This window comes from Giraffa tippelskirchi, chromosome 3 (assembly GCF_054371585.1).
Source record: "Giraffa tippelskirchi isolate mGirTip1 chromosome 3, T2T-mGirTip1v1.2.pri, whole genome shotgun sequence".
Classification (NCBI taxonomy): Eukaryota; Metazoa; Chordata; class Mammalia; order Artiodactyla; family Giraffidae; genus Giraffa; species Giraffa tippelskirchi.
This window is the reverse complement of record NC_137277.1, coordinates 153,258,319-153,274,211: the sequence shown is the minus strand read 5'-3', so window position 1 is coordinate 153,274,211 and position 15,893 is coordinate 153,258,319. Positions and strand designations below refer to the sequence as shown.

The 15,893-nt window shown below is 39.8% G+C and overlaps 1 protein-coding gene across 1 annotated transcript in view; it reads left to right on the top strand.

The window, feature by feature from the left end:
- Positions 1–628: 628 nt before the first annotated feature.
- The window catches only part of DYTN (dystrotelin), a 71,633-nt gene continuing 56,368 nt past the window's right edge, over positions 629–15,893 (top strand). Inside the window, 1 exon segment of the mRNA XM_081574989.1 lies at positions 629–671. Coding sequence (XP_081431115.1) covers positions 629–671 — 43 coding nt within the window.

The window sequence follows — 15,893 nt, the reverse complement described above, 5'->3', positions numbered from 1 at the left end:
AATTCAAGCATTGAGAGCTTCAAATTTTGTCCTTCAAAATTCAAGTAAATTTCTACTTTCTTGAAGTGAGAATCTAGTCCACTCTTAAAATTATAATGTCTCAAAAGTTCTAAGTATTCGCCTACAGCATGATGACTATAGCTAGCAATACTGTATTGTTTTGAAAGTTGCTAAGAGAGTAGATCTTAAAAGGTCTCATCACAAGAAAAAAAATGTATAACTGAGTATGATAAAGATGTTAAACCTATTGTGGTGATCATTTTGTAATATATACATATATCAAAATCATTATGCTATATAGCTTGGATTAATATAATGTTGTATGTCAATTATATCTCAGTTTAAAAAAAGTTCTAAGTATTCACCATATTAGTTTAAGGATCTGTTTCCAGTTTCTGAGATACAGCTCTAAATCCCTAGAGATGGGACCCATATAAAAAGCCTCTCCCTGCTTTCCTATTTTTTATACTCCAGGAGATTTCAGTCTCTCTGAACACCTTGTCATCATTGCTCCACAGGTAAAAGGACTTTGCTTAGGTGTCTTTTTGCTTCCTATCCCACTTGACCACTTCAAAACCTCCTGCTTAAAATATTGGTTTGTTTCCAGTTATAAGGACCTTCTTACCAAATGTCATTCCAGGAAATTCCTAAAATGGACCCAGATAAACAAGGTAAGTATTATTGTTAAGTTTCTGAGCACAGTTTGCAAACAACACAGATGTATTTTCAGACTTCCGAGTTGCAAAGGAGTCACATTTGGCAAATGCCTGGCTGATAAAGAAACTATTGGGGGTAGAGAAGATTTTTTCCGTTTTCTAAACAGAAATTCATAATATGTTGAGTATTTGGTCTGTGGTCTCCAAAGCACCAAAAATAATTTAACAAAGACTTGATCTCAATGTAATTGCACGTTAAATTGCTATTCAAATACACAAAATAGCTTATCTCATTTATATATGTCTTCATTTTTTATTATTAAAATGACATCATGGTAAGTATTTTAGTTTCAGGGATAAGTTTACAGTACTATGTAAGGCCAAAGTTGGGAAAAAGACTTCTCTGGTCGTCCAGTGGTTAACACGTCACCTTCCAAAGCAGGGGATGTGGGTTCGATCCCTGGTTGGGGAGCTAAGATCCCACATGCCTCACGGCCAAAGAAACAAAACATAAAACAGAAGCAATATTGTTAACAAAACTCAATAAAGACTTTAAAAATGGTCCACAGCCAAAAAAAAAAAAAAAAAAAAAAATCTCAAAACAAAGTTGGGAGAAAAAAGCTCACAGCTGTTACTGTATGGATGTTTGACATTTGATATATGGATAGGGGGAAACTGATTCCCTCTTCTTCCAGCATCTCTGAATGCCAGAGTAGACCCATGACCGGCATGTGATAGTTTTATTTCAGGATCTAGTAGCAGCCTTATTCCTCTGGCTAAAATCAAGATTAACTTAGCTTGTTTTATATAAAATTCTGCACTCTCCTAAGTTATTTATCTAAAACAGCATTCTGAATATTTCAAATTATCTTTGGATTTCTAAAATTGGGCCTTCGTACTAGTTAAGCTTCACACAAAGCAGCAGATAATGTATTCAAAGCCCACTTTTCTCTCCCTAAAGGAGTTTTCTTACATGTAGTATGTCTGCATCAGAATCACTAGAGGGTTTGTTCAAATGCTGGGCTCCACCTCCAGGGTTTGTGACTCAGTAGATCCAGAGTGGGGACTGAGAACATGCATTTCTAACTAGTCCCCAGGACATGCTGATGCTGCCCACCTAGGACCACACTTGGAGGACAACCAGCTTAAAATATCTCTTTCTGGATCATCCAACTACATGAGGGACTGCTGAAAGAAATTTTTATTCCATCCTTAGTATCTGTAGAAAATGACACATATTTATTCGGCTAAGTAAAAATATGAGTCGTTTAAAGCAAAACTTGTTTCCCAGTTAAATTGCTTCCATGAACAAGACCATATGTGGCTTACGTTATTATTTCTTTGAACACTGCACATTATTTTGTTTATAGCTTTGGGTCTGATACACCCAGCAATTTCTCTTCTTTTCTTGGGTTTTCTCCTACCAGCAGGAGGAAAAAAAAAAAGAAGAAAAAGCCTTGAGGAAGCAGGACTGCTGGTGAATCACCTGGGATGCTCATTCATTTTCCCTGTGTCCTCTATCACAGCTTGCCATGTTATGCTGCATAGCTTCATCAGATGACACGGCAAAACATAATTTGACAGGAGTGTGATGGGCCAGATGGTAGAGTAGCCATAGAATCACTCTTCCACCACGAGCAGCATCTGGGAACCTGCAGACTCCCTAGTCTGCTGATTCTCTGTGTTCATTTGGTGCATCTGAGAGGAATCAGGGCACAAAGCTTGGCCACTTTCCAAAAGGAAAACCAATGTTGTACATTACATTTTTGTAAGTCATTTCCACACTATGGTGTCTACTCTCCACGTGTTTTCCTTCTCCAGACATGGAGCACAGAGGTGTGACTTCTTCCCTTCTCTAACACTGAACTCTTAACTGAAAGCTAAGCCTTTTTAAAACATCAGGAAATAGTAAACAACAAAAGAGTTAAATTGTAGGTCTCTGATATGGTTATACCTGTTCAAAAAAGAATTTAAAATATATGGAGGGTTTTAAAATAAGCTATCTTGTTTAATGACAGTTTTAGGCACAGCCCACATTCCCCAGAGGTAGGTGTCTTTGGGGCTTCCCTGGTAGCTTACATAGTGAAGAATTTGCCTGCAATACAGGAGAACTGGGTTCGTTCCCTGAGTTGGGACTCATGATCATATATTGATCATTGAATCAGTGTATGTTTAGAAACAGGCCAGAGGTGTGCGCCAAGGCCTCAAGGGTGGGTCTGACCTGCTTCAGTGCCGTAACACCCTTGAGTGGCTTAGAATAATGCCCAGCATTCAGTATCCACAGGTGGAACAGTTAGGACTTTAAGCCACAACTCTCAAGGGCAAGAAACAGCTGCTTGTTTGTTTGTTTGTTTTTTACTTTTTGGCCTCGCCCCATAGCATGTGGGATCTTAGTTACCTGATCAGGGGCTGAACCCATGTTCCCTGCATTGGAATCATGGAGTCTTAACCACTGGGCCAGCAGGGAAGTCCTGAAACAGCCCTTTCTGAACCAAAATCAAGTCATTATCGCTTGGTATGAAATTTAGACAGAGTTGTTTGGGAAGCAGCCATCTCACAACAGAAATAACTGAGATTTTAATCCTGAAAATCTGGTCTCAAGTGTTCAAAACATCTGGTCTGAAGTGGCATTGTGGCTGCCACTCACCCTGCTCTTTGCCTTTGGCTTTGGGGTCCACTTGAAGACATGGGACTCCATGTCAAGACTGGACACAGAAATCCTTGCCAAGCCTAGTGACTGGTCTCCCTGGTTACGCCATACAGTCATTCCCTCCACCCAGGAAACTGCTACTAATAGTAAGGGCAACCCTGGAATCAGCCCACAAATTTTAACCCTGGTTAGGCATCTCCCACTTACCTGTCCAGGTATTAGCATCTCTCCCACCCCAGGGAAAAGAGAGTCGTAGCTAGAACAACTCTAACATCAAGATTGGTTTTCAAAGGCAAGGGAGAGTCTAGAATGTCTGGATGTATATGGGTTAGGGCTGAGGGGCCAGGACAAAGGAAGAGGTTGAAATTCAGGCTGTGCAGGATCCAGCCAGGTGATATTTACCACAGAAAAGTCCCTCCCAGAGGCAACCTGCTCTTCTGACCATCCTGCATCTAGTCATGTTTCTGTTGGTGAAGCAGTGCACCTATTTTGTTGTGGAAGAACAACATCCCCCTGATCTTAGTCTATGTAATTGTAGTGTTGATTCCAACTGTCCTGTGCATGGATGGCATTGATTCTTGGATGGGCCTTTCATACCAAGGCCTGAGTGGGTTGAATTTGGGGTGGCCCCCTAAGCACTGGCCCCTTAAAAGGTGTTAAGGAGTAAAGAGAACTTAAGCCTTGGAACACACACACAAATGGACATGGAAACATTGCCTTTTCATTCTTTTAATTCTCCCACTGCTGTGAGGACAAGGAAGGAATTGAAATCACCATAATTTATCCTGCTACTTGTTTTTGAATCAATGAAATCTCCCTCCTTCCCCCCAATAATTCCTTGTTTTGTTTTGTTTAGGGCCGACTGTGTTTCTAGTCACAAACACTTCTCTAGCACACAGACCATTTACTCCCAATTGCCTGAGTTTCATGGTAATCAGCTGATGATAAATTTGAAAATAGCTTCATTTTCCTCAAGGCGTCTTCCCTTCAGCATAATCAATACAAGTCAGTCCTGGACTCAAAGCTTGTTGGCATGTGAAATCTTGCCTCCAAATAAGCATTAGGGTGTAAAGTCTATTTAATTGAAATTTGTCATCACAGGAAATGTTAGAGATGCCATGTTGCTTGGCAGTTCTTTCCAAAGTGTGTGACTGGTCACCTCTCTCAATGGCTGCCGTAACAGTTTCAAAGCTTCATCATTCCTCAAGTTTTCTGTTCACCATCTCCTCCTAACCCTGAGTGAATTTGTTCCTCACTTCAAAAAGAAAACAGAAGCCCTTAGAATGCCCTCTTCTCCCTAGACATCATCATCCCCATGTTTTTCTTCCCCTCAGGGAATGAGCTTCTCTCCAGAGCTAATTCCTTCATCTATGTATCCTCTCCCAACCATTGCCTCTACTTCAGGGATTGTATCAGTTAGCTGTATTTCAATTGCTTGTAGGAGAAAACAGCTCAAAGAGGCCTTATTACCTTGTATAATTAATGACCCAAGGGAGGACTAGCTTGCTCTGGTCCTAGAGCTCTGGTCACTAGGGTGTGACTTTTCTCTGTCTCCAAGTTCACCTCTACTCTTCTTGTGTGCTGATTGCACGCTCAAGCCATACACCCAGACGAGAGAGTAACTACCACTTCAATCTCTGATTCCAAGTTCAAGAGGAAAAAAGTAATTTATACAAAGAGTCCTTGATCCAAGTTTCATTGGTGTATTCCTCACCTGATTTTGGTTATGTGCCCATGTCTGCAGAGGACAATGATGCATTTATTGATCAGGTTGGCCAGGCCACATGCTCCCCATGGAAATAGGAGTGTTGGGATGAACACAACTAGAATATCATGGACTAAGATTAGGGGGAGACTGTTCACCAGAAGAAAGATGAATGGATGCTGAATGGCTAAGGTATGTGCCCTTATAAGTTTAGTCAATATATAGACTTTGGTGTATGAAATACCACCTGGATCCCTGCTTCTTGGACCCTCAACCTCATCCTCGCTCCTGATTCCCTGTTCTGACCGATTCACATATTCTGGAATCTCTCCTGCCTCTAAAAACAAGATTTGGGCTCTCTTCAGAGTAAGGCTCTTGAAAGAGTTGTCTTTTTACAACCCTGTGTAGTTTGACTTTGGCCCCCACATTCCCATAAAACTGTTCTTTGGGAGCCTTCAATAGGTTAATCATACACAGAGGTTACTTTTTAGCCCATAGTTGATCTCCTTGTGGCTTCCAGGTACTGAAGCATTGACTTGTGTCTACATTCTGAAACTCACATTCCTTGACCTTTGTACCATCGCTGTCTGCTGGTTTCTTTGGCTTTCCCTTCTGGTCCTTCCTCTTGGGTTTCTCTTCCTCCTGTTACTTAAGTGATTATGTTTCTCAGGCATACTGTTACTTAGCCTAACTTTATCTTCACTTAAAGCATTCTTCTTAGATAGCCTAGTAGTTGAACATGCTTTTGCCCAAAGACAGCACTACTGACTCCTAAATTCTATCCCTTCCCAAATAGCAACCCTGACCTCCAGACACAGAATCAAAAATCAATGCCTGTTCAGCACCCTGAACTGCTCTCCTCTCCCAGCCAGTCTTCTCTAAAACTGAGCTGTCAATCTGGTAGCCACTAGCCGCATGTAGCTATCAAGCCGTTAAAATATGATTAGTCCAAAATGAGATGTGCTACGAGTATAAAAAGACAGTAACAATAGAAAATATCTTAATAATTTTTATGTTGGGTACATCAGTACAATCAGTCGCTCAGTTGTGTCTGACTCTTTGAGACCCCATGGACTGCAGTACGCCAGGCTTCCCTGTCCATCACCAACTCCTGGAGCTTGCTCAAACTCATGTCCATTGAGTCAGTGATGCCATCCAACCATCTCATCCTCTGTTGTCCCCTTCTCCTCCTGCCTTCAATCTTTCCCAGCATAGGGTCTTTTCCAATCAGTCAGTTCTTCGCATCAGGTGGCCAAAGTACTGGAGTTTTAGCTTCAGCATCAGCATGTTGGTTACATATTAAATAATAACTTGATAGATTGCCTGCTTGCTTAGTTGTGTCTGACTCTTTGCGACCCTTGGGACAGTAGCCCGCCAGGCTCCTCTGTCCATGGTGTCTTCCAGGCAAGAATACTGAAGCGAGTTGCCAGTCCTTTCTCCAGTGGATATTTCTGATCCAGGGATCAAAACTGCATCTCCTGCATCTCCTGCATTGCAGACAGATTCTTTACCCACTGAGCAAAGATTAGATTAAATGAAATACATTAAAATTAATCTCACGTGTTTCATCTTAAAATGTAGCTGCTAAAAAGTTAAGCTGACATATTTGACACATATTGTATTTCTCCTATCCTGTTGGACAGCAGTACTCTAAAAGGTTCTCATGGCTACTCATGATGCTAAGAAATCTCTTTAAGCTTCTTATTTTCCCCACCATGTGGAACCTTCTGGCTGTAGTCCAGCATTCCCAGTTTCTGACCTGTTACCTTTCACCTGGCCTCTGCTTGATCTCTAAGCCTCCTCAGAAAGACACCTCGACCGACATGTATACCTGATCTCTCAGACCACCTTAGTTCCAGGCTCTGCAGTCCAAGGACCATGCCCTGCATTCCAAGCCCAGGCTTCAGGGGCCAAGTCCTTTCACATTCCTGGATTCCCAGGTGTCTGAGAGGGGGTTCCAACTGCCTACTAGACATCGCCATTCAGATGTCTTATAGAAACCTCAAACTCAGAATTTAAAAATGAATCCCCCTTCCACCTTTCTGTGCAAACTTTTTCCTCCCCCATTATTTCCTACACTTGATCTCCCTCCCACAACCAATCATCCACCAATCCCTGTCAATTTCACTAGCAAATTATGCCTCATATTTCCCTGCAATTTTTTCTCCCTAGCTCCATTCAGATCCCTATCATGTTACAGAAAGTAAAAAATTAAATCCCTCCCATAATGTACTCCTGTCTCCAGATAAATAAAGTTTGATAGGTAGCCTTCCCTACTGTGTTTATTGGGTTCTTCTTTTCTATTTTTTATTATTTACAAAATAGGACCATACTCAATTATAGACACATTACCATGAATTTAGGCTTATAATCATGCTTTAAAAAGTCTTTCAACCTCAAGCTTGCCAAAAATTTCTTCCTTTAATAGTCTTAGAGTTTTACAAATTCATGTTTAACTCTGTAGTACATTCTGGTGTTATTTTTGTTTATGATCTGAACTAAGGTACCTATATCATGTTTTTCCAAAGAGTTATACATCCAATGGTCCCAACATTATTTATTAAATAAACTAGCATTTCCTCATTGGTATAAATCATTTATATAAACCATCAATATAAAGAGAAGTTGTTGATTCTCACTGAGTTAAAATATCATATTTATCATATGCTAAAACCCTTTGTATACATAGGTCAATTTCTGATTCTTTCCTATTCATTACCCTATCTTTTCCTGAAATAAACACACATTGCATTTATTCTTACAGATTAATTTTATATTGTTTTGTCAAGTTCCAAAGGATAGTTGGAATTGGGGTTGGAATTGCCTTAAATTTTGGGCTTCCCTGGTGACTCAGTCAGTAAAGAATATACCTGCAATGTAAGAGACCTCCTGCAATGCAGGAGATCTGGGTTCCATCCCTGAGTTGAAAGAATCTCCTGGAGAAGGAAATAGCAACCCACTCCAGTATTCTTGCCTGGGAAATCCCATGGACTGAGGAGCCTGGGGGGCCACAGCCCTTGAGGTCATAAGAGTTGAACACAACACAGGGATTAAACCACCAACCACTACATTAGCTTAAATTTATAGATTCATTTGGGGTAGAACTCACATTTTTATGATCTTGAGCATTCCTATCCAGGAATATCCAGGAATGGAGGAAATAGATGTCTCCATGTATTCATATTATCTTTAATGTCTTTCAACAAAACTTTATAAGGTCTTGTACCTTGTTTCATGTACTTGAGACTTTTTTTAGATGTTGGAATTACCTGTTCTAACTAATTATTGTTAGTTTAAAACAATGGTCCTCAAAGTATAGTTACAAGACTGAAAGCACAAGCATCGCCTGAGATTAGAAATGCAATTCCCAGACCCCCTCCAGACTCTGGGGGTAAGACCAGCAATCTGAGGCAGGATAAATCTGTAAACCACTGATACAAAAGGAAGTTATTGATTCTCAAGCAATTGTCCTAAATCCAGCCAATTTGCAGATGATCATCATGAATTACCTAAATAGAGATCATCCATAAATCTCTTCCTTCCTGAAATTTGTAACTCTTATTTTTATGTTTCTGTAGATTAGGATTCCAAAACAGGGACAGCAAATAAATTCTTATTATGTTATTACGTGCCAGGTCCAATGTACTGATACTGACATTCTGGAGGGCTATCCTTCAAGATCTATCCGAGAGATTCTGCCGTGTCTGGCACAGTGTGGAGGGGACAGAGGTGGCCCTGATGCCCTGTGGTTTGCTTCTCTACTTCAGACTAGTACTGGGTCACAGTGGTGACATGGGGGGTGGGGGTGATTTTTTTCCTAGTTGAACTGGGATGTCTTTTGTCTATCTCATTTATTAAAATTTGCCTTTTATTTCTGACATTTTAAGCACGTTTCCTTCTCTTCGGAGATCATGTACCATGTATCATGTGCCAAGATCAGTTTTTAAAAAATCAGAGTGGCTGATGAATTTAACCAACATATTCTGAGAATTCACTGGTTCAATAGCTTTTTTTCCTTCTTTTAATAAATAAACCAACTGTTGAACAAATTTTAAATTCCTAAAATAAATCTTTCTATATACTGGAACATAATTTTTAATATGTTCTTGAAAATGTTTGATAATATGTTTTATCTTTGCTTTCGTTCTTATATAAGATATGTTTATTATTTATATATATGATTTAGGTGGTATTCAGATGAGACATTAGACTTTTGAGTTGATACTGAAACAATTCCATATTAGACAATTTTCCTTGGCTAGTTACACTAATCGGAGAAGGCAATGGCACCCCACTCCAGTACTCTTGCCTGGAAAATCCCATGGATGGAGGAGCCTGGTAGGCTACAGTCCATGGGGTCGCTAAGAGTCGGACACGACTGAGCGACTTCACTTTCACTTTTCCCTTTCATGCACTGGAGAAGGAAATGGCAACCCACTCCAGTATTCTTGCCTGGAGAATCCTGGGGATGGCGGAGCCTGGTGGGCTGCCGTCTGTGGGGTCGCACAGAGTCGGACACGACTGAAGCAACTTAGCAGCAGCAGCAGTTACACTGATTTCTTTCAAAGCTTCAACTCAGAATTTAACTACTTTCTCTCAGTTATAACAGTATAATTTTTTCAATAAATTTTTATCAATGTTAGTATTACAGTTACGCCAGTGTCCTAAAATAAACTGGGGAGTTTTCTGAGTGTTTCTGGTTTTTAGAAGAATTGAGTAAAAAGAATTCCCCTATCGCTTGAAAGTTTAAAGGAATTTGCCTGCAAAACCATCTCTTCTTATGGTTGTTTATTTTTGAAGACTGTTTCTCCTTGTTCAAAATCTTCTGTAGTAACTAATCTTTCAACTATTTTAAATATATTTTGATGATGTTTATTTTCTATTACCTATATGTTTTAAAATTTGTTGGTATAAAATTATACAGAACATTTTTCCATTTTAAAATATTCTCCGTATCTGCAAATATAAAGATTTTCTCATTTCTAATGTTTTATATTTTTTCCTTCTCTATTCTTGTCAATTGTTTGCTTAATTTACTTTTCTTACCAAAAAGTCAGTTCCTGTCTGCCCCCCCCCCTTCTATCACTATTCTGGTTTTGCAGCTTGGTACTTATAGTATTGATATTTAGTAATTATTTTTTCATCTTGTTAGCCCCTAGATAGTGCTTAATTTCAACTTTGATTTCTAAAATTGACCTCATGATATTTAGAAAAAGTTTAAAACATGTTTCACAATGACTTTTTTTAAAAAAATCTTTTCATTGATTATTTCTAGTTTTATTGCATTGTGGGCCAGAGAACATGTCATTTCTCTAGTTCTGTAATATTTCTGCTACTTTTGAAATTCTTTAAATTTTCCTTGTGACTGAATCATGATCAATCTTATCATCTGGACCTGAGTCACTGAAATAAATTGTTATTTCTAGTTTCACCTGTAATCCATTCTTCCCAGCTGCTGGAGTGAGCTTTATAAAGTGTGTATCAATCCCCAGGAGGACTTCCCTGGTGGCTCAGTGGTAAAGAATCTACCTGCCAATGCAGGAGATGTGGGTTCGATCCCTGGGTAAGGAAGATCCCCTGGAGAAGGAAATGGCAATCCACTCTAGTATTCTTGCCTGGGAAATTCCAGGGACAGAGGAGCCTGGGCAGGCTACAGTGCACAGGGACACATGACTTAATGACTAAATAACAACAACATCAATCAATTCCCATGCTTTCAAGAAAACTGCAAGCTCTTTAACGAACTCACACCACTTACCCCATGCTCTCACTCCCCCAGCTCTCTGTTCTAGCCATACTGATCTCCTTTGTCCTCATACCCCTGTGCCTTTGCACCGGCTCTTCCTAGACCTGGGAAAACCATTCCCCCAAACCCTTCACCCAACTTAATGCCCTGAAGGTTCCCTATTTCTCCTTCAAGAGTCAGCTCTCACTTAATCTCCCATGAGAAATCATCTGTCTGCATTCCTATGTGTTTAGCCCTATTATCAGTTCAATTCAGTTGTGTCTGATTCTTTGCGACCCCATGGACTGCTGCATGCCAGGCTTCCCTGTACATCACCAACTCCCGGAGCTTGCTCAAACTCATGTCCATCGAGTCGGTAATGCCATCCAACCATCTCATCCTCTGTCGTCCCCTTCTCCTCCTACCCTCAATCTTTCCCAGCATCAGGGTCTCTTCAAATGAGTCAGTTCTTCACATTAGGTGGTCAAAATATTGGAGTTTCAGCTTCAGCATCAGTCCTTCTAATGAATATTCAGGACTTATTTCCTTTAGGATGAACTGGTTGGATCTCCAAGGGACTCTCAAGAGTCTTCTTGAACACCACAGTTCAAAAGCATCAATTCTTTGGTACTCAGCTTTCTTTATAGTCCAACTCTCACATCCATACATGACTACTGGAAAAACCATAGCTTTGACTAGATGGACTTTTGTTGGCAAAGTAATGTCTCTGCTTTTTAATATGCTGTATAGGTTGGTCATAGCTTTTCTTCCAAGGAGAAAGAGTCTTTTAATTTCATGGCTGCAGTCACCATCTGCAGACCAAAAAATAAAGTCTGTCACTGTTTTCATTGTTTCCCCATCTATTTGCCATGAAGTGATGGGACTGGATGCCATGATCTTAGTTTTCTGAATGTTGGGTTTTAAGTCAACTTTTTCACTCTCCTCTTTCACTTTCATCAAGAGGCTCTTTAGTTCTTCTTCACTTTCTGCCATAAGGGTGGTGTCATCTGCATATCTGAGGTTATTGATATTTTTCCCAGCAATCTTGTTTCCAGCTTGCACTTCATCCAGCCCGGTGTTTCTCATGATGTACTCTGCATATAAGCTAAAAAAGTAAGGTGACAATATACAGTCTTGATGTACTCCTTTCCCAATTTGGAACCAGTCTGTGTTCCATGTCCAGTTCTAACTGTTCCTTCTTGACCTGCATACAGATTTCTCAGGAAGCAGGTCAGGTGGTCTGGTATTCCCATCTCTTTCAGAAGTTTCCACAGTTTATTGTGATCCACACAGTCAAAGGCTTTGGCACAATCAATAAAGCAGAAGATGGTTTTCTGGAACTCTCTTGCTTTTTCTATGATCCAACAAATGCTGGCAGTTTGGTCTCTGGTTCCTCTGCCATTTCTAAATCCATCTTGAACATCTGGAAGTTCACAGTTCATGCACTGTTGAAGCCTGGCTTGGAGAATTTTGAGCATTACTTACAAGCGTGTGAGATGAGTGCAATTGTGCGGTAAATTGAACCTTCTTTGTCATTGCCTTTCTTTGGAATTGTGTTGAAAACTGACCTTTTCCAGTCCTGTGGCCACTGCTGAGTTTTCCAAATTTGCTGGAATATTGAGTGCAGCTCTTTAACAGCATCATCTTTTAGGATTTGAAATAGCTCAACTGGAATTCCATCAGCTCCAATAGCTTTGTTCATAGTGATGCTTCCTAAGGTCCACTTGACTTTGCATTCCAGGGTGTCTGGCTCTAGGTGAGTGATCACATCATCGTGGTTATCTGGGTCATGAAGATCTTTTTTGTATAGTTCTTCTGTGTATTCTTGCCACTTCTTCTTAATGTCTTCTGCTTCTGTTAGGTGCATACCATTTCTGTGCTTTATTGGGCCCATCTTTGCATGAAATGTTCCCTTGGTATCTCTAATTTTCTTGAAGAGATCTCTAGTCTTTCCTATTCTATTGTTTTCCTCTATTTCTTTGCATTGATCACTGAGGAACGCTTTCTTATCTCTCCTTGCTGTTCTTTGGAACTCTGCATTCAGATGGGTATATCTTTCCTTTTCTCCTTTGCCTTTAGCTTCTCTTCATTTCTCAGCTATTTGTAAGGCCTCCTCAGACAACCATTTTGCCTTTTTGCATTTCTTTTTCTTGGGGATGGTCTTCATCACTGCCTCCTATACAAAGTCATGAACCTCTGTCCATAGTTCTTCAGGCACTCTATCAGATCTAGTCCCTTGAATCTATTTGTCACTTCCACTGTATAATCGTAAGGGATTTGATTTAGGTCGTACCTGAAAGGTCTAGTGGTTTTCCCTACTTTCTCCAATTTAAGTCTGAATTTGGCAATAAGGAGTTCATGATCTGAGCCACAGTCAGATCCTGGTCTTGTTTTTGCTGACTGTATAGAACTTCTCCATTTTTGGCTGCAAAGGATATAATCAATCTGATTTTCACATTGACCATCTGGTGATGTCCATGTGTAGAGTCTTCTCTTGTGTTGTTGGAAGAGGGTGTTTTCTATGACCAGTGTGTTCTCTTGGCAAAACTCGGTTAGCCTTTGACCTGCTTCATTCTGTACTCCAAGGCCAAATTTGCTGTTACTCCAGGTATTTCTTGACTTCCTACTTTTGCATTCCAGTCCCCTATAATGAAAAGGACATCTTTTTTGGGTGTTAGTTCTAGAAGGTCTTGTAGGTTTTCATAGAACTGTTCAACCTCAGCTTCTTCAGCATTGGGGCATAGACTTGGATTACTGTGATATTGAATCGTTTGCCTTGGGAATGAACAGAGATCTTTCTGTCGTTTTTGAGATTGCACCCAAGTACTGCATTTCGGACTCTTCTGTTGACTATAATGGCTACTCCATTTCTTCTAAGGGATTCTTGCCACAGTAGTAGATATAATGGTCATCTGAGTTAAATTCACTCATTCCAGTCCATTTTATTTCACTGATTCCTAAAATGTCGATGTTCACTCTTTCCATCTCCTGTTATAGTCTTATTATAGTCCTACTTATTTTGTTTCTCCCTTGACATTGAGAACTCCTGATTTTGCGTAATGTCCTCACTACCCAGCATAATACCTGGGACCTCATGGGCACTCAAATCTTTGGTGTTTTGTGTACATGAGAGGGGGCAAATTAATGAATAAGTAAACAAATATGAAGAGCTATTTTATGTTGATTTAACTGCAGACGTCTCTATAAGCAAGCTTTCACATATAGTAGAAACTTGAGAGATACTTTCTAAATTTGTGGTGTTTTTTTTCTTCTACAACTATTCCTTCAGACATTCATTTAACAAATATATATATCATATATTCCTTTGAAGATGCAGATGACTCAAGCAAAAAAGATCCCATCAAAGATTGGCCATTAGAGAGAAATGAGTATAAGACAAGACTGACAAAGCCACGAGCTGGGAGAGAGGTCAGCTGTGGCAGTGTGAGAGTGCTGAGTCAGAGAAAGGATCATGGGTCACCACCACCATTTCTACCAGAATCATCTAAAATGATAGCAAACACCTGTAACATCAAAGTGTGAATTGCAACCCATTTGTGGGTCATGAAATCAGTTTAAATGGTTAAACTAGAACTTTTTTTCATGTTTATGTAGGTTATTTATTTACTTATTCTAAATTTGAGAATTTTAAGTCTAGATAATATGAGTTCAGTGGTCAGTGGCATTCTTTTAGATTTTCCTTTTTCTAGAAATGAAGACTAATCATTTCAGTCTTAACCAATCAAAAGTTCTATTTTGAGATTGTAACTTGTCTCAAATAAAAATCAAACTTGAAAGATCAGTAAAACAAATTAAATTGTAGGTCCTCAGCAGAAGTAAGAGAGATAATTTTCTGTATTTTCTTATTTAAATCATGCAAATACCCTAGGAGGAGTGTAATATGATCCCTATTAATCTGGTGAATACACTGAAGATCAAAGTAATCTAGTTTCCCCAAAGGAAAAAGGAAAGAATGGACCTAGATACGGCTCCAGCACTTTCTCTTCTCCACACTGTGAAAGGGGTGAATACATACTCAGTGCCTGGTAAGTGCTCAGAAATGCTGGCCACTATTGTAGTGATGTTGGTGGTGGTAAAAGAAGGTATATTAATAATTCTTTTCTGATTATAAAAGTAACATGTGCTCTTCACCAAAAACTTAGGTAATATTGACAAGTAGGAAGAAAATAACCAAGAATTCTAGCACTCAAAGATGTTCACTGTTAACAATTTTGATGAATGCCACTAGAAATTAAGCTCCTCGGGGCAAGAATTTTTATCCGTTACATTAACTGCTATATTTCAAGAGCCTGGACTCCTGCCAGGTCATATAGCAAGAACTTGATAAAAATCTGCTAAATGAAGGGATGGGTAGGTTTTGAGTCATTTTCATAGATGGATAAATATGTGTGTACATATGAGTAGAATATGTTAACAATTTATATTCTACAGATAGTTTTTTGTCTTATTGTTTTGTTTCACAAGGTCATTTTGTTTTTATATAAAAAGCGGATAGCTTCATAGAGGAGTCTTCCTCATTGGGGGACTGCTTACTTAGTGTGGGGGGCTCAGAGGATGCTCTCTAGTGCCACTTGCAGCCTAGGACAGTGTTGCTGTTTAAGTTGCTAAATTGACTCTATGGACTATAGCCCACCAGGCTCCTCTGTCCTTGGGATTTCCCAGGCAAGCATACTGGAGTGGGTTGCCATGCCGTTCTCCAGGGGATCTTCCTGACCCAGGAATTGCATCCATGTCTCTTATTTCTCCTGCATTGGCAGGAGGGTTCTTTACCTCTAGCACCACCTGGGAAACCTTTTTTTTTTTTTTTGACCGCACCTCATAACTTATTGGAGAAGGAACTGGCAACCCACTCCAGTACTCTTGCCTGGAAAATTCCATGGATAGAGGAGCCTGGTGCACTACTGTCCATGGGGTCGCAAAGAGTCAGACACGACTAAGTGATTTCACTTTCTTTCTTTTCTTTCATAACTTATGGGATCTTAATTCCCTAACCTGGAATCGAACCTGGGCTCTTGGCAGTGAAAGCACAGAGTCATAACCACTGGACCACCAGAGAATTCAAGGATACTGTAGTACATTATTATTTGCTTCCAGGTAGAAAAGAGCAATGGGCTTCCCTGATGGCTCAACACTAAA